This window comes from Furipterus horrens, unplaced genomic scaffold (assembly GCF_987537825.1).
Source record: "Furipterus horrens unplaced genomic scaffold, mFurHor1.1.pri manual_scaffold_17, whole genome shotgun sequence".
Lineage (NCBI taxonomy): Eukaryota > Metazoa > Chordata > Mammalia > Chiroptera > Furipteridae > Furipterus > Furipterus horrens.
Genome location: NW_028327187.1, coordinates 77,965,808 through 77,992,120, shown reverse-complemented (window position 1 = coordinate 77,992,120; position 26,313 = coordinate 77,965,808). Strand labels below are relative to the sequence as shown.

General features: G+C 36.3%; 1 protein-coding gene across 2 annotated transcripts in view; it reads left to right on the top strand.

The window, feature by feature from the left end:
- The window catches only part of KLF8 (KLF transcription factor 8), a 153,379-nt gene extending 131,391 nt beyond the window's left edge, over positions 1-21,988 (top strand). For both annotated transcript variants that reach the window (XM_090264509.1, XM_090264510.1), the window contains exons 3-6: positions 5,966-6,530; positions 8,596-8,698; positions 9,424-9,563; positions 21,415-21,988. In XM_090264509.1, coding sequence (XP_090120635.1) covers positions 5,966-6,530; positions 8,596-8,698; positions 9,424-9,563; positions 21,415-21,596 — 990 coding nt within the window. In that variant the 3' untranslated portion in view covers positions 21,597-21,988. The remainder of the gene's footprint in view (positions 1-5,965; positions 6,531-8,595; positions 8,699-9,423; positions 9,564-21,414) is intronic.
- The last annotated feature ends 4,325 nt before the right edge of the window (positions 21,989-26,313 follow it).

Here is a 26,313-nt window from a genome sequence, read left to right as displayed (position 1 = left end):
CAAGATACAAAATTAATATTCAGAAATTGGTGTGCTTTTTCACACACCAATAATGAACTATAGGAGATAAATTAAGAAAACAATTCCATTTACTTTTGCAAAAAGATAAAAGTAAAAGTAGGGCACTTTAGAATAAATTTAATAAAGAAGGTAAAAGTCTTATACTCTGAAAATTATAGGATATTGAGGAAAGAAATTAAAGAAGATACAAATAAGTGGAAGCATCAGTCATGTTCATGAATTGGAAAAAAACATAATTAAAATGTCCATAGTATCCAAAACAATCTATAGATTCAATGCAATTCTTATCAAAATACCAATGGTGTATTTAACAGTAGAACAAATAATCCAAACATTTATATGGAACCACAAAAGACCTCAAATAGTCTCAGAAATCTTGAGAAAGAAGAACAAAACTGAAGGTATCATGCTACCTGATATCAAACTATACTACAAGGCCATAGTAATCAAAACAGCACAGCACTAAAGCATTTGAGAGCTTGCTTCCTGGAAGTTGTCATCAGTTTGGCTCAAACAAACTCTTATAAAAATTCTCAGAAGAAACTAGCATGTCACTGGCATAAAAACAGATATAAATTAATGGAACAATAGAGAGGCTAGAAATAAACACATGCTTATATGGTCACTTAATATTTGATAAAGAAGGCAGAACATACAATGGGGTGAAGACAGTCTATTCAATAAATAGTATTGGGAAAATTGGACGGGCACATGCAAAAAATGAAACTAGTGCATCTTTTTACAACATATACAAAAATATGTATATGTTTTATATGAACCTGGAAAACTCCTAGAAGAAAACCTAGGCAGTTAAATCTCAGACATTTCTCATAGCAATATTTTTTTATATATCTCCACAGACAAGAAAAACAAAGGAGCCCTGGCTGCTGTGGCTCAGTGGATTGAGCGTCGGCCTGTGAGCCAAGTGTTGCTGGTTCAATTCCCAGTCAGGGCGCATGACTAGGTTGCACATCAGGTCCCCAGTTGGGGGCGCGAGTGAGAGGCAACCACACAGTGATGTTTCTCTCCCTCTCTTTCTCCTTTCCCCTCTCTAAAAATAAACAAACAAATAAATAATTTAAAAAAAGAAAAACAAGGGAAATAATAAATGGACCTACATAAAATTAAAAAGTTTTTACATAGTAAAGGAAACCATGAACTAAATGAAAAGACAATCTACTGAATGAGAGATGTTCACCAATGATACATCTGATAAAGGATTAATATCCAACATTTATTTAAAATATAAGAATACCAAGAAAACCAACCACCCAATTAAAAGTGGGCAAAAGACTCGAATAGATACTTCCCCAGTGAAGACATGCAGATAGCCAATAAACATATGAAATGTTTCTCAAAGTTAGTAATCATCAGAGAAATGCAAATCAAAACTGCAATGAGATACCACCTCACACCTGTCACAACGGCTATCATCCATAAGCCAATAAACAATAATCACTGAGAACCACCTGATGACTAGGTGAATAGAATTTCTATAATGAAGGATATAGAGAATCCATGTTGAGATGGGTAGGAGAGGTAGAGATGTGGACCAAGCAGGAATGGTGATTAAGAATGGGAGGGATATTTCAGCTTTGGAAGTCCTCTCTGAAGAGTGAATAGTCCCTGCCCTACACTGGGCTCCCCAGCCCAGTGCACCAGTGTCAGGAAGAGGAGCCCCTATAGCATTTCACTGTGAAGACCAGCCAGTGGGGATTGCATCCAAGAGAGACAAAGGTCTGGGAGAGATGGAAGTCTTGCTCCTGCAGGGCCTGCACTCAAAGTCAGTAGCCCGGAAACTTACTTGCTCACAAACTCACTCACTCTAAACCCCCAGGCAGAAGAAAGAGTTTGAAAAGCACCAAGGATATATGGGGAGGAACTAAATTGAGTAACTTCAAGATGAGGACTTGAGAGGCAGAAATTGGGGCAACTTCCTCAAGGGACTGAAGTGCTGGCAGGTGCCATTGTTCCTTTGTCGAACTATTGTTTTACCCATTCAGCTGGCCCAGCACAGGTGGGCACAAAACCTGTGCTCTCCATTAACCTTGCTAACACCATTCTTCCCACCCTTTTGATTCCCTGAGGCCACTCCCAACACAGGTAGCTCACCTAGCCCAAGCCTCTTCTAGCGGATCCTCCACAGAAGTGCCCTGCCTCAGCTCACACTGTGGACATCTTCAAAATCCACAAACCCCACACACTGCACTGCAGACTCTCAAAGGTCAGCAAACCCTACACACATGGTGGCCACACTTGACATATGCTCAACATAAAATAAATCCAATTAAAAATGGACAGAGGACATGAAGAGACACTTTTCCAAAGAGTACATACAGATGGCCAACAGACACATGAAAAGATGTTCAAATTACTAGTCATGGAAATGCAAATAAAACCACAATGACATATTACCTCACTCCTGTCAAAATGGCTATTATCAATAAATCATCAAACAACAAGTGTTTGTGAGGATGTGGAGAAAAAAGAACCCTATTGCATTGTTGGTGGGATTGTAAATTGATGCAGCCACATGAAAAACAGTACAGATATTCTTTAAAAAATTAAAAATAAGATTACCATTTGACCCAGCAATCCTAGTTCTCGATATTTATCAGAAAAAAAATCCAAAACACTAATTTGAAAAGATATATGCACCCTTATGTTCATTGCAGCATTATTCACGACAGCGAGATATGGAAACAAACTTAATGTCAATTGATAGAAAAATGGATGAAGCTGTGGTACATACATACAATGGAATATTACTCAGCCATAAAAATAAATAAAGTCATGCCATTTGCAACAACATGGATGGACCTAAAGGATATTACGCTAAGTGAAATAAATCAGAGAAAGAAAACACCATACTATTTCACTTACATGTGGAATCTAAAGAACAAAATATATGAACAAACAAAATAAACTCATAGATACAATGAACAAACTGACGGTAGCCAGGTGGCAGGTGCGGCGGTGGTAGGCAAAAAAAGTAAAAGGGATTTAAAGGTACAAATTGCCAATTATAGAAGAGTCATGTGTGTATAAATGCCACATAAGGAATACTGTGAATACTATTGTAGCCCTGGCTAGCGTAGCTCAGTGGGTTGAGCACCGGCCTGTGAACCAAAGGGTCACCAGTTCGATTCCCAGTTAGGACACATGCCTGGGTTGCAGGCCAGGTGCTCAGTTGGGGGCACACAAGAGGCAACCACACATTGATGTTTCTCTCCCTCTCTTTCTCCCTTTCCCTCTCTAAAAATAAATAAATGAAATCTTTAAAAAAATAATACTCTAATAACTATGTATGTTGTCAGATGGGTACTAGACTTATCAGGGTGATCACTTCATAAGGTATAGATACATACCTAATCACTATGTTGTACAACTAAAACTAATATAATATTGTATGTTAACCGCAATTGAAAAATAAATTAGTAAGAAAGAAGTTACTATTAAAACAATACAACCTAAACAACTGGCCTTTCAACATTTCAGTCTTTTGATGATGGAAGAAGAGGATTAATGATTAAAGTCCAATTGTTTGATAGGGTTTTTAATGGTGAATTGGCAGAGCACGTGGCAGATTTAGCCTACAGAACAACTCATGATGCCTTCTTGAAGTGTGGCCCTGAAAACTCTTTATTTCATCAGAGCAATAAGGATAGTCTATGTGTTCTTCAGTTCTATACTTTCATCAGTCAGTTTTCATTTTGGATTTTTCTGAATAATATATTTTTCAATAAAAGGAATAATTGTGGATCAAGTTCCAGCTAAGCCCAAGGCCTTCAACAAATAGAATTACTCTAGGCAGTGCTCAAAGTCTTAGAGATGGCACCTGTTTAACAAAAGACAGTGAGTTTGCCAAAGTAGTCTACATTTTATATTTAGAATTTAGAACTTTTAGTTTCTAGGCCTAAAGAGTAGAGTCCAGAAAGCCCTTAAAAATTAACTGGATTCTTCCTTAATGTATATTGGCAGACATGGTATTTATTTCTACATCTGCACCCACAGTATATATTCTTATAGAAAATGATATCACATTTAACCTCTTCTTATGCTTTCTGTTGTAACTCTTTCTCTCAATTTTATTGACAGCCATGATAGAGAGACTATAGAAAGAAATACTTCATGTTCTTTGTTAGAGATTCCTAGTATTCTGCCTCTTTAATCTGGGAAAGGGACTAACTAGGTGAAGAGATACAGGGGAAATGTAGGAAAATTAGGGGCTTAAGTTGATTTGGGGATTCAGAGAAGATGGAATTAAGTTTAGCAGAGCCATTTTGACAGTTTCCTCTCCCTATCCTTCCTCCTCCCCACCACCAACAGGATTCTACTGCCCCCTTACCTGGAGTGTATGCAACCATAAGGAATGGAGTACTTCAGAAGTATGTGAAACAGTAGTACAAATCATGGAAATCGTGTCTTAGAGAAGCAGATTGAAGCAATATTTGGACCCTAAACAAAGTCTGAGTTGAGGTGCAAGATCGTAAATAAAAAAACCAAGAGTGTCATACCATAGCAAAGGGAGAAAGCAGATGGCAATCCAACCAAATTACATAGATGAAACATGGATGTTTCTTGGTGCCTTTTTATATGAAGCCAGAACAAAAAAACTGATTCTCCTTGACTTTCATCATTCTCTGAGTTCAGACCCTTGTTATCATCGCTTAAATTTTTAAAAATCATAACTATAATTATCTAGCCTTTAAATATTAACTATAATTTATTAATATTATCCAATATTCAGTTAATATTCTAATTTATTAATTGTGTCACTAATAATTTTCTTTTTGTTTCCCTTTTGGTCTCTTTGAATGCAGTCTTATTCCTCCTTCAATCTATGTTTCATTGAGAAGCTAGTTAAATCTCACAGAAACAGCTTTGCTCATGTCACTCCCCTCATGGAAACAATTATATTTTATCACCCAGCCTTTCCTTGAACTCCACCTTCCTTTACATTCCAAATATACAAAAATAAAGGATAAAAAATGATAGTTTTTTTTTGTGTAGGAGGTACACTCCTGAACATCTCTTATAAAGCAAAACTCCCATAACTTAAATATAATCCTAAAAGAGAAGGGAGTCTTGTTTACTGGCTGAAGTAGCACCACCATCTCCTAGGCCATCTTCAAGGTCTATAGTTTAGCTTGGCATGTGTGGTTCATAATACCCTTGAGCTTTGGTTTCATGTAATTTTTAGAAAGTTTTAAATTAGGTTGAAGTTTCATGTTGTTTTATATATTACCTATGAAGTTCTCATTTGATCAATATTTTTTAATTTGGAAGTTGCAGAGTTCAATTTTGCATATACTACAACTGACTGTACTGCATCTATATTTCCTGAGCATATTGTCTGTTAAGTCTCTGCAGACAGAATGTCTTTCTTACCCATTCTCTGCCTTAAAAACCCACCAATTCTCTAAGACCCATCTGAAAATCAGTTCCTCCTTGAAGCTTTCCCTGATCCTAGACAGAATAAATCTTTCAATTTTATTACTCTAAAACACCTCTCTTATACATCTGCTGCATCGCTTATTATGTTATGACTTACAGACTACTCACATAATTATACTATAGTTAGTATATGAGTATGCACTTCGTGGCTATACCTTACTCATGTGTGCCCTCACTGGGCTTAGCACAATATTTGTAGTGGATATATAGAAAGTATTGACTTGAATTAATCTTGCAGAATTATTGCAAAGTTTAAATAAAACAATTTGTGTCAGTTCCCTGATACAGTGCCTAGTACTGATACTCAGCACTGATACCCTTCCTTTTCCTTTTTAGTTTACTCCTGTCTCATTTCTTTCAACTCTGTATATATTCTGTCCATGAGAAGAGAATGGGGACTTCTTCCTTTCATTGCTTACATGTCTCTTCTTCAGGGCACTAGCACTGACTGTTTTGCATCTCTCATTTGTTTATTAATTTATTTTAGGTCACTGGCTCTGTTCAGATCAGAGATACCCCAAAGACAGCAGACGGAGGTAATATGGCATCTCTACCACTTCTGACTGCCAGCCCCATGGAGAACCCAGCACTGTTTAATGACATCAAGATTGAGCCCCCAGAGGAACTTCTGGCTAATGATTTCAACCTGCCCCAGGTGGAACCAGTAGACCTCTCCTTTCACAAGCCCAAGGCTCCTCTCCAGCCTGCCAGCATGCTGCAAGCTCCAGTACGCCCTCCCAAGCCACAGCCTGCTCCCCAGACTCCTGTAGTGTCCACTTCGACTTCTGACACAGGCACTTTAGCAAACATCCCTACTGTTCTGACGCCAGGCTCTATTCTGGCCTCCTCTCAGGGCACTTGTGGCCAGCAGATTTTGCATGTAATTCACACCATCCCCTCAGTCAGTCTGCCAAATAAAATGGGTGGCCTGAAGACCATCCCAGTAGTGGTGCAGTCACTGCCTATGGTGTATACTACTTTGCCTGCAGATGGGAGCCCTGCAGCCATTACAGTCCCACTCATTGGAGGAGATGGCAAAAATGCTGGGTCAGGTGAGCATCATTGTGCCCCTTTCCTGGGATTCTCCTTCATTCCTCTATTCTCTTTTTGAGTTGTCCTATCTCCTATCTCTTTTCACTCCCTCCAATTATTCTTGCACACAACTTCAAGCATAATCTTTCATAAACACTGTTTTTTTTAACCATATTTTTTCTTTTCTTCTTTGTTTTGCTTGTTCATTTATTTTGGTTATTTTATTTTATGTTTTATTTTTGACACTATTACAGATGTCCTTCATTTTCTTCCCTTTACGTCTTTCCACCCTACTCCCTGTGTCCTTCACCATAGTTGTTTGCAACAGCATGGATGAACCTGGAGATTATTATGCTAAGTGAAATAAGCCAGTCAGAGAAAGACAAATGCCATATGATCTCACTTGTATATGGAATCTAATGAACAAATAAACTGATGAACAAAATAGGACCAGAGGCATGGGTACATAGAACAGACTAATAGATCTCAGAGGGGAGGGGCTGGGGAGACTGGAAGAGATTTATCATGTTATATAACCCATATATGCACACAGTGTCTACTACAGTGTTGACTATTTAGTAGGTCCTCTGTAAAGACTTGATTAGCATCATAACTTTCTCTTTAAGTGGACTGTAATATATATATATGTATATATAACTTTCTAAGATTTTTCAAACTTTGAAATTCAATACCTTGTGATCATTCCATCACTAAATATAGGATACTGGAAAACAACATACTAAGTATCAAGTTGCTGAAACTCTGCAGTGTTCTTTTGAATAAAAATGCCATCATTGACTAGTGGTTAATTTTAGTAATCGTAAGTATTCATAACAATCTTCTTTGTGAGATCTCCTGAGGAGGTTAATTAAAATATGGTTATCAATTTCTGTATAGGGAGAGAGAGCCAAACAAAAAAAGAAATGGGAAAACAAAATTCCCTGTGTGAGGATTTACTGATATCAAGACAGTGGTAGCACCAAACAATGGTTTGAAGGGGCTTTGAATTCCCCCATAATATCTATTAATCCACCAGAGCCACTCTAAATAAACAATAAATTTAAAAAATGTTTTATGTAGTTTCAAGCTAAGCTAAGACCATTAGGTCAATGGTCTTTAAAATGGTATGCTTACACCTCAGATGAGGGAGGTGCAGAGAACAACTAGAGCACAAGAAGAAAGTATCAAAATTCATATTTGTAGTTTCTCACCCCTTAGATGTTTTATTTTGTTTATTTTTATAATGTACACAAATTTTTAATATGCTAGTACATCTATATTATATACACATACATGCAGACACAAATATATTGAAATGCATGCTTAAAACTTTTTAGTGAATGATGCACAATCAGTGTATGGAGGTGACTGCACTAGGCAGGTCCTTCCCCATTCAACCTTATTATTACCTCAAGTTTCTTCTATATAGAAGTTTTGAAGCTTTTACTAGATCTAGGAGACTGCTGACCACAGGATTGAGTGTTTTTATGTGTCAGGATTGTAAGTAATTGATAATGAGAAATATTTGAGGACTTCTCCCAGTGTAGGGAGAAAGGAAGGATACCACATGTATCAAACACCTACTAGGTGGTAGGTATGTGTTTCATGTCATTGGCTTGTTCTCATTTAGGAGCACAAAAGCCAAAGGATGTTTTCTTACCTCTGGGATGAAACTAGTCATTTATGTTAGGATAGCTAGGAAACTATTCAAAGAGTTCGATTCAATAAACACATATTAAATCTAGTCGGGTATACCCTGTTGTGGAGGCTAGAGATAGAGAGTTGATTCGTAACCAGACCCTATTGTAGAGAAATCCACTATCCTATCTCACTCACTATCTTAGAGGAGCTTATTCTTGTCAGACAAAAATGTTCTTTACTATCTTCCCCTCAAAGGAATTTCTGATTCCAGCTATGCTAAATATTGTAAATATTCTTCTCTTCCTTTTTATACAAATACAATTCTTTCATCTTTGCCTTTATTTCTCTTTCTGTTACTTCTCATTGTGTGCCAAAGTGGGAATCCTGAAAATGACAGAGGCACATATATTTGTAGCCCACACTCCTCCTTTTCTTTGCTTTTAGTGAAAGTTGACCCCACCTCCATGTCTCCACTGGAAATCCCAAGTGATAGTGAGGAAAGTGCAAATGAGAGTGGATCCTTGGCCTTACAGGGACTACAGCAAGAGTGAGTACTTCTGTCTTCAAGTCCTTTTTTGTGTACATATGTGTGTGTCTGTGGTAGAAGTGGAAGAAATTCTCAGATACACTAGTAAGAATTTGAGGACAACAGAATATAGGAAAGCTGGCTTCCTAGTAAAGGTATGAATTTGTGTGCATACATTACATAAACATGCATATTATGGCAAAGTTATGTTCTAATTGTAGATAATCAATTTTACCTTCGAGAAATCTCCAGATTTCCTATAAAGTACAGTTGTGTACTGTGTTTTGTTTTCTTTTTTTTCTATAAGTTTAAAGCAGTCTTGTCTTCCAGTGTTGGAACTAATAAAGTAGTTGGCTTGTGTTTTGTTTTTTTGATATTTGTCTCTGCAATTGTATTTTAAATTTGTTTTTATTGTATTTTTTAGCAACCATGTTGTATGAAAAATGCATCTCTTTAAATGCAAGAATGTGACTTAAAGTGAAATGCTCACACTATTTGGAAACAGAAACCATCAGAGAAACATTGCCACATCCTGAAACCTGCACTTACTGAGCAGAATGGGCTAGTTGAGGGAAATGCTTGTACTCTTCCAATTATTTCTTCTTTTAAGGACCTAGTGTTAAATTTGCATAAATTAAATGCATGTATGAAGTGGCCCCAATGTAGGAATGTCCGTTTATTTAGCCTTCACTTTAAAATAATTTTCTGGCCCTATTTCTCTCTCTCGCCCTCTCTCTTTCTCTCAGATCAGCAGCAATGACCCAAATGCAGGGAGAAGAGTCCCTTGACTTGAAGAGAAGACGGATTCACCAATGTGATTTTGCAGGATGCAGCAAAGTATACACCAAAAGCTCTCACCTGAAAGCCCACCGCAGAATCCATACAGGTTTGTGCACCTCCACCCCACCTCCATCACACACAGATGCATGCATACACAGACAGACACACAGAGTCTCTGAAAGATAGGAAGAGAAGAAAGTCTTCAAACAAAGACTAATCCACTTATACTTATGGGCACAGGCTCCATTCATGGCTTTTATTTCTATGTCTTGTTTATACTCTAAAGTAGCTTTTCTAAAACCAGCTTATGAATACACTAATCCGGGTGTCTTCTGAATGGTCATCAGAGCTACACAGGCTTTATGAGTACTGAAAAACTCAAAGGCAGTTTAAACTAAGTGAAATTAAAGCAAATATTTGGAGCTCAGCACCATTCACCAACCTATAACATACATTTGTTCACATTTAAAAATACATAAAGCAGAACTGGTGGGGATTGTGTCAAACTGGGGGTGGGGGGCACTTGCCCCATCTGGAAGAGAACTGTCACTCAACTCCAAATAAGAATTACCAAATTTCCCAAATATTAAAGAAAAGCAGAATGTCAAGATCTTTATGTGAAACACCCTAGATTTCGAATGTTGGCATTTAATAAAAAAATTTGTATAACACCATAGATTCAAAGAAACCTGCCTGTGTGCCAGATATAGCTTGCCAGTCATCAATTTATGCTCTCTGCCTGGGAGACTCCTCCTTACAAATCATCTCCAGCTCAGAATTGAGACTTGGACACCCTGGACAAGAAAAGAACCCTCTCTTCTTGGAAACATAATACTGTGTTACATTTGTCATGTTAGGATTTATATAGAAAGATCCAGAGTCCTAGTTGCTGTGTACTGAAACTATGAACAGGTGACTGATTTCCAGCCTGCATTGTCTGAACATTTCTATGACCCTTTTCTTATTTATTGATGTTTTGTTTGCTTCTCCATGTTGGATTGTTCATTGGAGTCTTATTCTATTGACTATATGTATAGTTGAAGCTGTGAGATGGAAATAAGCTTGCCCTGTTCTAGTAACTGACAGAAGTCTAAAATAGTCACTACATGTTGCATGCAGTGATTGGTGGTAGAAACATTGAGGTGCAAGAGTGGAAAGGGGAAGACCACTTAAGAGGCTACTGTAGTGATCGAGGAGATGATAGATAGATAGATAGATAGATAGATAATAGATAGATTGATATTTGTGTTTAAATATATGTATTTAAACCTGAATTTTCATCAGGCAAAAGTAAAATAGTTTACTGGACTCATGTATCCCTCGCCCAACTTCAACAATTATATTACTAAATGTATATGGCCAATTTGTTTCTTCTACACTCCTACCAGCTTCCCCACTCCACACTATTAATTTGAAGCAAATTTCAGATATTGTATTTATCTTTGTTATAAATATTTAAGAATATATCTTTAAACAGCAAAGACATTTACAAATAAGCACAAAGGGAGTGGCAAGAGATATTTAAAGTGCTCAAAGAAAGGAATCTAAAAATTGTTTAATATCAAATTTCCCCAGTTGTCTAAAAGTTTTTTTTATAGTTTATTCAAATCAGTATCTAAAAAAGGTTCTTACACTGAATAAGATAGTCAATATGAGAAGGAGCCAACTATGCCAAAAGCTTAAGGAAAGTGTTATTCTTATCTAGGCAGAGTACAAAAGCTATGAGATGGGAATAAGCTTGCCTCGTTCTAATAACTGACAGAAGTCCAGCATTGCTAGGGCATATTAAGTGCAATGGTTGGTAGTGGAGGCATTTAGGTGCAAGAGTGGAAGGGGGAAGACCACTTAATATGCCACGCTAAAAATAATGAGAGCCTAGCTAAGATGTTGAGAGTGGATGTGGAGAGAAGGAAGTGTATTAATGATTGAGGGGACACTGATGACTCTCATATTTTTGTTTTGGGTGACTGGGTGTATGGAGGTTCTATTTGCAGAGATAGTGTTTGCTAATGATCACACAGTAGTTAAGTGGGAAAACTCCCTTGGAATCACACCTTGGTATGCAACCTAGGCATACTTTCTCTATTGCTGGCATTCCACAGGTTATTTGAAACTGAGGTAGCTACAGATTTGCCTGTTTCAGTGCCCTCGAAAGATTGTGATTCATTTCAAGGGGTCTCAAAGAGTGATATTGCTGTCTCTGGTAAATATTCTTTCAGCAGAGAGCTATGAGGCTCTTCTTTACCTGAATCCTTCCTCTAACATTCAATAAAGCTGCTTATCTCCTCTGAGCTGACAATCATACAAAGCAGAAAATACAGATATAACAATTGTCACTAAACATACTGTCAAGTACCAGTTTTTAATAATGGTATCAACCCATTCACTAAGACTCAAAATTTATCATTGATTGTTAACATTCTTTTATACCCTTGGTTATTTGTTTCTAAAGTTCTATTATTTCATTCATTAAGTAGACATCATAAGGATGTAGACATAATTGCAAGGAACATATATTGTGAAGCTGCACTCTCTGGATTTGATATCCCATTCTTCCACTCATTAACTAAAAATTACCCCACATTTTTTGCCTCAGTTTCCTTATGTGGGAATATTAATAGTGAAAAATCACTTTGTATAGTATCTGACATATAGTAAACACTCAGTAAATGTTAGGTATTATTAGTGTTCTTTCAATTGCAGTCTCACTGCCACCTCCTTAAGTTTTTTTGTCTTAATTTATTCTTTACCCCTAACTTTCATTAACTTATAGTTGACCATTAAAATTGTATATATTTAAGATGTAAACTTTGGTGATTTGACAGATGTATGCATTGTGAAACATTCACCGCAGCAAACTAATTAACATGTCCATCACCTGACATAGTTACCTTTTTTGGTGGTGAGAACATCTAAGATCCACTCTTTTAGCAGATTTCAAGTATATGGTACAACATTGTTAACTGTAGTCACATTGTTGTACATTAGATTCCCAGGGCTTATTTCTCTTGCAAAACTGAAACTTTGTACCCCTTTACCAGCATTTCCCGATACTCCAGCCCCAGCCTCTGGTAGCCACTATTCTATACTCTCTTTCAATGAGTTTGACATTGTTATGTTCCACAGACTGTGAGATCATACAGTATTTGTCTTTTTGAATCTGGCTATTCCAGTTAGCATAATGTCCTCCAGTTTCATCCATGTTGTTATAAATGGCAGGATTTCCTCCTTTTTAAAGACTGAATAATATACCCCATCTTTATATACATTCATCCATAAACAGGCACATTGTTCCCATATCTTGTCTTTGTGACTAATGATGTAATGAGCGTGTGACTGCATATATCTCTTTGAGATACTCATTTTATTTCCTTTGGATATATACCCAGGTATGGGATTGCTGGATTATATGGTAGTTCTATGTTTAATACTTTTATGAAACTTTACACTATTTTTCATAATGGATGTACCAATATATTCCCAGTAATAGTGTACAAGGATTGCTTTTTCTCCATGTTTTCTCCAATATATTTCGTCCCTTGTCTTTCTAATAATAGCCATTCTAATAGGTGTGAGGTGATATCCACTGTGGTTTGCATTTGCATTTCTCTGATGATTAGTGAAGTTGAACATATGCCTGTTGGCTTTTTTATAAGCTTATTGACCATTTGCATGTCTTCATTTGAGAAATGTCTATTCAGATTCTTTTTCCATTTTTAATTGTGCTATTTGTGATTTTTGCTGTTGAACTATATGAGTTCACTTATTTTGGATATTAACTTTTTATGAGATATGAGCTTTGCAAATACCTTTTTCCCACTTCATAGTTCCTTTTCACCCTATTGATTATTTCTTTTGCTGTGCAGAAGCTTTTTAGTTTGTTGGAATCCCATTTGTCAATTTCTATTTTTGTTTCTGTGCTTTTTTCCATAAAAAGCATTGCCTAGACCAATGTCAAGGAGCTTTTCCCCTATGTTTTCTTTTAGTAGTTTTATGATTTTAAGTTTTAGTTTTAAGTTTTTATTTCATTTTGACTTAACTTTTGTATATGGTTTGGGATAAGGGTCCAATTTTGTTCTTCTGCATGTGACTATCCAGTTTTCCCAGCACCATTTATTGAAGACTATCCTCACCCTATTGTTTGTTATTGGCATGTTATTGAAGATCAATTGACTGTAGATGCATCTACTTATATCTAAGCTCTCTTTTCTATTTCATTGGTCTATACATCTGTTTTTATGTCAGTAGTATACAGTTTTGATTACTGTGGCTTTGTAATATATTTTGACAGCAGGAAGTTTGATGCCTTAAATTTTATTCTTCTTACTCAGAATTGCTTTGGCTATTCAGGGACTTTTGTACTGCCATATGAATTTTAGGATTGCTTTTCTATTTCTGTAAAAACACCAATGGGAATTTGATGAGAATTATTATACATTGAATCCGTAGGTCACCTTGGATATTATGGATATTTTAACATTATTAATTCCTATAATTCATGAATATGGGCTGTCTTTCTATTTATGTGTATTTTATAATATTTTCATCATTTTTATTGTTGTTCCATTACAGTTGTGCCAATTTTTCCCCCTTTGCCCTCCTCCTCCAATCCCACCCCCCGCTCCTGCAGTCAATTCCCACACTGTTGTCCATGTCCGTGGGTCATTCATACATGCTCTTTGACTAGTCTCTTCCCCTTCTTTCTACCATTATCCTCCTCCCCACTCCCCTCTGGTCACTGTCAGTCTGTTCCATGTTTCCATTCCTGTGGTTCTATTTTGTTCATTAGTTTATTTTGCTCATTAATTCCTCTTATGAGTGAGATAATATGGCATTTGTCTTTCACCAATAGGCTTATTTCACTTAGCACAATATTATCCAGTTCCATCCATTCTGTCACAAAAGGTAGGAGTTGTTTCTTTCTTTCTATTGAGTAGTATTCCATTGTGAAAAGGTTTTTTGATACACTGATTTACTGATGGGCACTTAAGCTATTTCCAGCAGTTGGCTATTGTATATTGCATTACTATGAACATAGGGGTGCATACATTCTTTTGAATTGGTGTTTCACGATTCGTCAGATATATTCCCAGCAGTGGAATCACTGGGTCAAAAGGAAGTTCCATTTTTAGTTTTTTGAGGAAATTCTATAATGTTTTCCACAGTGGCTGCACCAGTCTGCATTCCCACTAGCAGTGCACCAGGGTCCCCTTTTCTCTGCATCCTCGCCAGCACTTGTTTGTTGATTTATTAATGATAGCCATTCTGACAGTTGTGAGGTGATATCTCATTGTGGTTTTAATTTGCATCTCTCTGATGGCTAGTGATGTTGAGCATTCTTTCATGTGTCTATGGACCTTCTCTGTATCCTTCTTGGAGAAGTGTTTGTTCAGGTCCTTTGCCCATTTTTTAATTGGATTGTTTATCTTCCTGGTGTTGAGTCATGAGTTCTTTATATGGTTTGGAGATCAAACCCTTTTCCCATGTGTCATTGGCAAATATGTTCTTCCATATGGTCAGTTCCCTTTTCATTTTGATGATGGTTTCTTTAGTCATACAGAAGGCTTTTAGTTTGATGTAGTCCCATTTGTTTATTTTTCCTTTATTTCTCTTGCCCTAGGAGATATATCAACAAATATATTGCTAATGTGACATATCTGAAATTTTCCTGCCTATGTTTTCTTCTAGGACTTTTATGGTGTCACAGCTTATATTTAAGTTTTTTATCCATTTTGAGTTTATTCTGGTATATGGTGTAAGTTGGTGGTCTAGTTTCATTTTTTTGCATATACTAGTCCAGTTCTCCCAACACCATTTATTGAAGAGGCAATATTTCCTCCATTGTATGCTCCTCCCCCTTTGTCAAAATTAATTGACTATAGAGACTTGGGTTTATTTCTGGGTTCTCGATTCTGTCCCATTGATCTATGTGTCTGTTCTTATGCCAGTACCAGACCATTTTAATTATAGTGGCCTTGTAGTATAGTTTGATATCAGGTATTGTGGTTTCTCCTACTTTGTTCTTCTTTGTCAAGATTGCTTTTCAGGGCCTTTTTTGGTTCCATATAAATTTTTAAAATATTTGTTCTAGATCTATGAAATATACCATTGGTATTTTAATAGGGATTGTGTTGAGTCTATAGATTGCTTGGGTAGCGTGGACATTTTAATGATGTTAATTCTTCCAATCCATGAACATGGTATATGCTTCCATTTACTTGTATCTTCCTTACTTTCTTTCTTCAGTGTTCTATAGTTTTCTGAGTATAGGTCTTTTACCTCCATGGTTAAATTCATTCCTGGGTACTTTATTTTTCTTGTTGCTATAGTAAATGAGATGTTTTCCCTAGTTTCTCTTTCTGATATTTTGTTGGTGTACAAAAATGCCTTCGGTTTCTGAATATTGACTTTGTATCCCACTGTTTTGCCAAATTCACTCAATAGGTTGAGTAATATTTTGGTGGAGACTGTAGGGTTTTCTGTGTACACTATTTTGTCACCTGCAAATAATGACATTTTTACTTCCTCCTTTCTAATTAGGATGCCTTTGAATTCTTTTTCTTGTCTGGTCACTGTGGCTAGGATTTCCAGTGCAATGTTGAATAAGAGTGGTGAGAGTGGGCACCCTTATCTTGTTCCTGATCTTAAGAAGAGAGCTTTTAGTTTTTGCTCGTTGAGTATAATGTTGGCTATAGATTTCTCATATATGGATTTTATGATCTTGAGGTGTGCTGCCTCTATTCCTACTTAGCTGAGCTTTTTTTTTTATCATAATTGGGTGTTGTAATTTATCAAATGCTTTTTCAACATACATTGATATGTTCATGTCATTTTTATCCTTCATTTTGTTTATGTGGTGTATTATGCTTATTGATATGAGAATATTGTACCATCCTTGCATCCCTGGGATGAATTGCACGTTATCATGGTGTATGATCTTTTTAATATATTGCTGAATCCTGATTGCCATTTTTTGGTTGAAGATTTTAGCATCTATGTTCATCAGAGATATTGGCCTATAGTTTTCTTTCTTTTTCGTGTCTTTACCTGGTTTTATAATTAGGATGATACTGGCCTTGTAGTTTAATGGAATCCCATTTGTCAATTTTTTGGAATATTTTCAGAAAGATAAGAGTCAGTTCTTCCTTAAATGTTTGGTAAAATTCACCTGTGAAGCTATCCGGTCAAGGGCTTTGGTGTGCCAGGAGCCTTTTGATTACTGCTTCAGTTTCACTAGTTGTTATCTGTATTTACAGGCTTTCTGCTTCTTCTTGATTCAGTTTTGGAATATTGTATGTTTCTAGACATTTGACCATTTTGCCCAGGTTCTGTAATTTCTTGGCATATAGTCGTTTGAATAATTTCTTACAATCCTTTGTATTTCTGTGGTATCAGTAGTGACTTCCCCTCTTTCATTTCTGATTTTATATATCTGGGTCTTACCTCTTTTTTTTTTCTTGATGAGTCTGGTTAAAGATTTGTCAATCTCGTTTACCTTTACAAAGAACCAGCTCCTGGATTTATTGATCCTATGAATGGTCCTTTTAGTCTCTGTCATTTCATTGTGCTCTGATCTTGATTATTTCCTGTCTTCTACTCACTCTGGGCTTTGTTTGTCATTTTCTTGTATTTTTTGAAGATGTAGGGTTAGGTTGTTTATTTGATGTTTTTCTATCTTCTTTAGGTATGCTTGTATTGCTATGAACTTCCCTCTCAGTATTGCCTTCGCTGTGTGCCATAGATTTTGTGTTGTTGTATGTTCATTTTCATTTGGTTCCAGATATTTTTGGTTTTGTTCTTTGATATCATTGTTGACCCATTTATTTAAAAACTTATTGTTGAGCCCCTGTGTGTTTGAATGTTTTAGTTTTTTTTTTTTTTGAAGTTGGTTTCTAGTTTTAATCTATTGTGATCAAAGCACATGCGTGATATTATTTCAATTTCCTTGAATTTTTTTGTGGCTTGTTTTGTGGCCTACCATGTGGTCCAGTTTTGAAAATGTTCCATGTGCATTTGAAAAGAATGTGTATTTTGTTTCTTGTGGGTGAAAGGTTCTGTATATATCAATTAAGTCCATTTGATCTACAGTGTGGTTCAGTACCACAATATTCTTGCTGATACTTTGTTTTGAAGATTATCCACTGTTGACAATGGGGTGTTAAAATTCCCTGCCATGGTTGTGTGTTGTTGTCGATATCTTTCTTGAAGTCCTCCAATATTTTCTTTACATATTTAGGTGTTCCTATGTAGGGTGCATATATGTTTACAAGTGTTACATCCTGCTGCTGGATTTTTCTTTAAATATATAGTGACTTTCTTAGTTCCTTTTTATGGCTTTTGTTTTGAAGTCTATTTTGTCTGATAGAAATATTGTTACCCCAGGTTTCTTTTAGTGTCCATTGCTTTGAATATTTTTTTCCTATCCCTTCACTTTCAGTCTGTGTAGATCTTTTGCTCTGAATGGCTCTCTTGTAGACAGCATATATGTGGGTTGTATTTTCTTATCCATTCAGCTACCCTATGTCCTTTGATTGGAGCATTTAATCCATTCACATTTAAGGTTATTATCGTAGGCACTACTTCCTTGCCATTTTTCCATTCTCTCTCTCTCTCTCTCTCTCTCTCTCTCCCTCTCTCTCTCTCTCTCCCTCTCTCTCTCTCTCTCTCTCTCTCTCTCTCCTCCTTTATATAGCAGTCCCTTTAGCATCTCTTGCAGTGCTGGCTTGGTAGAGATGTACTCTTTTAGCCTTCTGTTGTCTGGGAAGTTCTTTATTTTACTTTTCATTTTAAATAAGAGCCTTGCTGGATAGAGTAGTCTTGGTTATATGTCCTTGCTTTTCATTACCTGCAATGTTTTGTGCCAGTCCCTTCTGACTTGTAGTGTTTCTGTTGAGAAATCAGCTGATAGCCTTTCTTTATATGGTAGACAAGTAGATCAGCCCAGTAGCCTCCCATTCATTGTAATCAATCTTGTATACCATAGCTAAATTATTCAATATACAACTTTTACTAAGTCACTCTTGAATTCAAAAATTGTCAGTGTTACCCACAACCCCGCCCCACATTGCCCTCAGTCGGTGGTGTACCAAGAGGGAGGGGGCTATTAGAGTTGTCTGTCATGGTGGGAAAGACAGTTTAATTACTGACATTATTTACAGTTGGGACATGATGATAAAAAAGAGCAAGCTAACTTTTAGTCTGTTTTATTTTATCTTAAAATTCTTTATATTCAGTACATCCCCCTTTTGTTTATACTTGAGTCAGACTACTGTCACTGCCCTACCTCTTGGGTATGTCCCTACCTTTCATGCAAAAATTCAAATTCTTTAGTCTGGCCTTCATAATAGAGGTCATCTCACATCACTTCTTTAAAGATACCCCATGCTCCAGAATATGCATCATTCACACTTGTGCCTTAACAGCACCTGCCCCAAATTGATTTGGTTGCTTTTTGCCTTCTGTTCCACCCATTTAAACCTATGTATGCCTCCAGTTCAGTGCCTTCATACTAACCCGCAGATTATCTAGCCTTGAAACTTATATCACATTAATATGTATACTTTATACTATGAATTAATTTCCCTGTGTATGTTTTGTTCTACAATTTAGATAATATGTTGAGGGAGTCATGAATTGTGTCTGATGAGGTGCATTGGCACAAATAGGACCTTGTTCAATGATAATAAAAGGTAACTGTTTTTGAAATAGAAAAACTGGTCTCCTTGTTCAATTCCTGAACAGTAATCTCTGTATTCTAGCAATGAACTTCTATTGCCACAGGGTGTCACTGCTTTGTAAGCCAAATTTTCTTCTTTTGGGTGTAAAGAATATAGGAATACTCAGGAGAAGTTTTTGAGAAATTGTGACAAAATTTCTAACACTCCAAATTTGGGAGGTGTGGAGATGAGATAGAATTATATAAACCAAAAAGTAAAAGTCCCACTTACACACTCTCAACATCACCTACTTCTTCCCACTGTTAATAATTAGCTGTGTAGTCTTCCAGAACCTTTTTTTTTTTTTTTTTTGGTGTGTGTGTGTGTGTGTGTGTGTGTGTGTGTGAGAGAGAGAGAGAGAGAGAGAGAGAGAGAGAGAGATCTAAACAGAAGTTTATAAAGTGTAAATGAGATCCCACTGTGTTGGTGTGTGTATGTGCATAGACATTCAGTAGTTTTCTCATTGTATTTGGTAACATTTCATTGGCCATCTTTTGCTCTTAATATATCCAACTCTATCTCATTCTTTTTAGCAGCTAAAGCAACAATTTCTGAATATTGAGGTAATCAATAATGGACACATGTACTCCTCAAAATGGTTGCCTAAGGAAGGTCCAAAACTGAGGCAGAGTGAATTTCATTCTGTTACCTGTTTTTTTTAAAGTTGTATTGTTAATTAACACTTGAGAAGATTGTTAGGTGCTGAGCAGTAAGTTAAAAAGAAGTATGTGCAAAAAAGATTACCACCAGAACTTAGAACAACATAAAAGTAAATGTCTTGGAGAATTTGTAAAAAGGAAGGGAGAAAGAGCCAGAGGAAGAGAGACCATTAGAGTGCCAATGTATTTTTGTCTGCATTATGATTGTTTATGATTACAAAAATAATACATGCTCATTGTAGACTATGGGAAATAGAGAAACACATTAAGAAGAAATCAAAGACATGGTTTACTAGACTTAGTGTGATGATCACATTTAAGGTATATAAATATTGAATCACTATGTTGTACACCTGAAACTAATATAATATTGTATGCCAACTATACTTAAATAACAAAGAAAACCCTAATCCTATGACTTAGATTTACCCATAATTAATTTATATTTTTTGCTTATATAGCTCCTTACCTTTTTATTTTTAAATTTTTATGGTACTGTAAACTAGTGTAGGCACTGTGGAAAAAAGTATGGAGGTTCCTCAAAAAATTAAATATAGAACTACTATATGTCCCAACAATACCACTGTTGGGTATTTATCGAAAGAAATTGAAAATACTAATTCTGAAAGAGGTGCACCCCTGTGTTTATTGCAGTGTTATTTACAATAGCCGAAGTACAATATCATGATTTTTAAAACATTCAAATTATGGAGAAAAGTAAAAATAGAAATTCCTCTTTCCACAATATTCATCCTCACTTTTCAGATATTCATTCACTGTTAATATTTTCTCTCACAATTTAGATTTAAAAATATTCATATTGCTTTTATTCTGAGCATACAAATGTGTGGTGTGTGATCTAATGGGGTCATCTTGTGTTAATATATTTTATATTATATTACTTTTTCTTTTAGCTTTTTATCCAGAGCATACATAAGCCATATATAACCCAGATGCAACCTAGGAATACTGAGCATAGACTATTTCAAAAAGTTTGACTTGATGCTTCTCCCCACCGCATTCCATTCCCTTTAATTTTTGACCTTACACAGAAGAAGGCCTCTAGCCTGAGTTAAGGGCTCATTCTAGTGGATCACATGTGTATGGTTCTATTTTAGACCAGTTGATGGGAGGTATTAGAAGAGAGAATATGGTTGCTACAGTGTGGTACAGTGTAAAATGTCAAAGACCTTGATTTGAATCCCAGGTTTATCATTTACTTGCTGTGTTTAGAAAGGAAAATGTGTCAATCCTGTGAGATATTTTATCTGCCTTTAGAGATTATTAAACAGAGACCCAGCCAGGGAGAAGTTATTTATTTAAGGTCACACAGCTAGTTTGCAGTAGAGCCAGGATTCAAGCAAAGGCTTGTCTGAGTCAGTGCCTATTTGTTTTGCATTTTATCAGCTCAGCTTCTGTTTAGCACTTTTGTAAAGGTGAAGGAGAGCAGATCTTCAAAGTGATTGCCTCACCATTTGACCAAAGCCCTGGTAAAAGGTTATTTGCTCTGTTATCTTTTCAGTATCCAAGCATCTCTTCTTTGACTTACCTTTTTTTTTTTTTTTTAATGTTCCCTTTTTAGGAGAGAAGCCTTATAAATGCACCTGGGATGGCTGTTCCTGGAAATTTGCTCGTTCAGATGAGCTTACCCGCCATTTCCGCAAGCACACAGGCATCAAGCCCTTCCGGTGCACAGACTGCAACCGTAGCTTTTCTCGCTCTGACCACCTGTCCTTGCACCGCCGGCGCCATGACACCATGTGAGCTCCACAGTCCGCACTAGAAGAGCTGTACTGATCTCATTCCTGTGTGTGTACTGCAGTCATGACCATATTTTCTGCTTTGACTTCAGCTTGCCTCTGGAATGGGGTTGGAGCAGCTCGCTGAGCCAGATTGATGAGACTGATTTTCCATGGGTGCTCCTCATATTCTATCTTCACCTCTCCACCATCCATTCCCCAGTTTTATCAACCATCATATAGGTTGAATGAAAGTGTGGCACCCATGGTTGGAGATGGGACATTTTTCCTACAATAACAAAACAGGAATCCAACTCAAGGCTGTGAACAAACATATGCTGCTTTTATTTCCTTCTTTTTTTCAAGAATTCTTATCCATTGTTTTTTTATTTTTATTTTTTTGAATCAGTACTTAAAAGTGATTGGTAGCGTTTTAAGATAACTTTTTTCTTTTCAAGTTCTTAGACAGAAGAGGGCATAACAGTGTGCTTCAATGGTAGATTGGATTTGGGTCCTAAGCACAGGACACATTCTCAGTGAATAAACTGAGTCCTATACAAAACTGAAAGGTTTTGTGAATCCAGTCCTATTTGTTCTTACAGTTTGGTTTTCAGACAGTGCAGGCGCTTCTGCTTCCTAAGTCCATCAAAGGAAATGAAGGGGTCTTCTTGTTCATCGCCTTCTTCTTCTTTCTCTTTCTCCTTCAAGATTAAAGATTTTACAGCACAATCACATTGTTTGTTAAGTTAAATATTTGTTAGGACAAATATTCAAAGCACACATCTACATGCCAGTAGGGTGAAAAGTGTTTCAGGAGAGTATGTTGGACCATGATAAGAAGAAGCAGAATCAGTATAATCCTGAAAACAAATAGAGGAGCACTTTCATTTGGATAAGATACTAAAAGTGCTGTCATCACAAACCTCATTCAAAGGGCAGCCTGTTGAGACAGTGTCCTGAGGGGCTGCACTGTACTGTTTATTCTTTTGTTTACATAAAACAACTATTATGAGTATAATGCATGATGAAAAATCATACACTGGGGCCATGTTATAGAAAGGTAAGGGATTGTAGAAAAATATTTGTTCATTCCATGGCATCATTAGCATGCATTCATGTGTTTCAATTGGAATATAAGAGGCTTTTAGTGAAAACTAAAATACAAAAAACAACTCGATGTTCTGCAACTGCTATGAGCACCTAAGCCATTTCTTTTAGCCATACAGCATGTTGCATAATATACACATTTGGTTACCAAATCTTATTATTTCATAATAGTCTCTGAGACATAAAACCCTGTGTTCTAGGCTCTGGACTTCAGATCTACCTCCACATGGCATATTTCCTCTCTCGGGGGGAAGGGGAGTTTGCATCACTTAACTTTGAACTTAGCCTCTCTTCTAAAGGTTGTCTTCATATGGAACCCCTTTTCCTTGGCAGATATTCAACCAGTCCCTGCTTAAATACTTTATGTTTCTACCTCCCAAGGTTTATCCATTCTGAATAAATCATAGAATTCTAGCACCAATAAGGGATACTATGAACCATCTAGTCTTACCCATCATTCATATTTTACAGATGAGACAAATACGGGTCAGATTCTTTCCCCAGATGTTTCCTTGAGGCCTTATAAACCTGCACACCCATTCTCCCAGGGATCACATTATTAAACCAAATTAGAGAATATTTTACATGATTGGTTGCAGTATTTATCCAATTTTATGTTATGCTTCAGAAAACTTTAGGTCACTCACAAAATCATTTACAGTTGAATAAGTAGTAAATAAAGTGTGCCTGTGGTCATCGACATACAACATTAGGCATACAATTTTTCTCTTCTAATACTTTCTATAATATTTCAGAATTAATTAACCTCACTTAATCATACAATGTCCAGATCATCAACCTTTATAAATTCAAGGCCTTTCTGTGTTTTTTTAAAGTGACACGTGGATTTTTACTATTCTTGTTACTTTGATATAGATTTTCCCCTGATTTTTGGTGTGTAAGTTCCACACTGTAGACTGAAAGGGAACTTTTACGTAGCTCTAGGACAGATTGTTAAAGGTAAATTACCATCATACATATTGGCTTAAGCTTATAATTGAGTAGTTGATATGGTATTTCACAGTATAGTCCAAGGACTTACCCATTTTCTCTAGAGTTTGGATCCTGAGACTCCCTTTTCCAGAGTTCATAACTGTCTTGTGCCTCCCAAGACATCAGGATCTTTTACATTAGAGCATATAATCTATTAATAAATAAAGGCTAATAAACATAACTAGTATACTAAGTAGGATGATCAGACTAAGATTCCAAATATTGACATCCCCAACACTTCTAAGCCTTTATTCAAAAATTTTCCCTGCAAAGTAATGAGGGACTTTTTTTCACTGCTTTATTAATTGTCTAGTCAGGAAACAATTTTAATACTATCCTCATTGCCCTTTCCCCTCCAAATAATGATAAAATAACTCCAATAATTACATATTCTTTAAGTAATGTGTAAAAATGTATGAAGAGTATTTCATAGCATACTGGGATTCAAATACAATACAATACTGCACCAAAAGCTTATAGAATTTTGTTAGACAGTAAGAGGAAAAGGAACTGTATCTCTTAAGTGGCATTTAGGATTCATTGACTTTGCTGTGTTCACATCAGCAAAGCACAATTGTGTGGATAGTTGCCTAGGTTATGGAAAATGGCTTTGTTTGATGTGGTTGGATAATATCCCGGGATTTGTTGTGGTGGAGTTCCTCCATATGTAGATGCTTGTCAGTTGAACATAACTATTGGTAATTATAATTGGAAAATTCAGGAAAAACTGAAGAATGTAAACTGGCTGGATAAATTAGGTGCAATGAATTGTGGGTAAGACAGAAACGTTTGTGAGGGTAACTTCTTTTTAAATAAAATGTTTATTTTGGAACAGTTGTACATATATTAAAAAATTGAGAAGATTCTACAGTTTCCCTATACCCTACATCCAGTTTTTTCTATTATTCACATCTTTCATTAGTATGGTGCATTTCCTATAATTAATGAAGTGATATTGGTACATTATTAACTCAAGTCCAAACTCTCAAATTTCCTTAATTTTAACCTCATATCTTTTTTTGGTTCTAGCATCACATTCAAGACACTATATCACATTTAGTGGTCATAGCTCCTTAGGCTTCTCTTGACTGTGGTGGTTTCTCAGATTTTCCTTTTTTCCTATAACTTTTACAGTTTTAAGGAGTATGTCCCTCAATTGAGATTTGTCTGATTATTTTTCTCATGATTAAATTGAGGTTATGGGTTTTTGGGAGGAAGACCATTAGAGGTAAGCTACTATTTTCATCACATCGTATTAACATGACTTATATCCTTAATGTTAACCTTGATCACCTGGCTGAGATAAGTGTTTGTCAGCTTTCTTTTCTGTACTCTCCCCCACATTCTGTACTGTTCTCTTTGGAAAGAAGTCACTATATGCAACCCACACTAAAGGAGTGGTGAGTGTATCACATCCTTGAGTGTATCTACAAAAGATTATTTGGAATTCTGCACAAGAGATTTGACTCTTTTTCCCTCATTTATTTATGCAATAATTTACTTGTATCAGTATGGACTCACATTTACTTTATACTTTGGGTTATAATCCAATAAAATTTTATGTTGTATGCTCAAATTGCTACAGCTTTGGCTATTGGGTGCTCTTTTGGGTTGACTCCTAAGTTTTTTTGACAGACCCTCATCATTTTTTTAGCTTATACTTATTTGCTGGCACTATCAGATGCTCCAGGCTCATCTTGTATTTTCTTTTTTGGACCACCCCTATAATTAGCCATTTCTTTAAGGAGTCCTGGTTCTTTTTAATGGAAGATTGTATTAGAAACCAAGATCTGGTTATTAGGTATGCTTGTTGCTCCTGGGGTATTGTTGTTTCTAAGCCATCTTAGCTGACAGAGCAACAAAATATATGTGTGTACACAAACTCATGTATAAATACACATATCTACAAATATTTCTATATGTAATCTTCCACATCTTTATTAAGCTAAATGTGAGTTCATACTGATGTCTCCAATGCCAATCCATTGCCAAATGGGCCATTCTAGCCTTTTTCCTTTGCTTATCTGTAATCTCCCACTCAAACAGTGAGAAACTCGGCACCTACACCCTGACATCTATTTGCTTAATTGTGCAATTCTAGTATAAATGTATAGAAGTATTTGAATTGTTAATCTGTACAGTGTGGATAACAACTAGAACACAGTGCTTGTGTGCGTGATAGTAACATTTAAAAACTCCAACAGCTCTTTGAAACAAAGTGATCTGCAAAATTTAGGAATTAGGGAATTCTATGATCTTGGTTCCAGAAACTTGGGGGTCTGTCCTGCCTGCAAAAAGTTTCCTCAAGAACCAAACCATTGGCAATTGACCTAACCTTGAATAAGGCTAAAGAAATTATTGATCCCCCATAGTGTGCTAATACCTACACAGAGAGATGGACACAGAAGAAAGTGGATGTGTCCAGTTTAAAGAAAAATGAAGCATTATTCTTTCTCGCTGGCACATACGGCTCTCTGACAATAAGGGTGCTACCCTAAGTTACCTCTCTTCCATATCTTCCCATCTCTTACTTGGTTAACCTTAGGCAAGTCACATCACCTCTCTGTGCCTCAGTTAACCCATCTGTAAAATAGGGGTCTAAATATCTACCTCACAGGAATGTTGTGAGGATTCTTATTAAT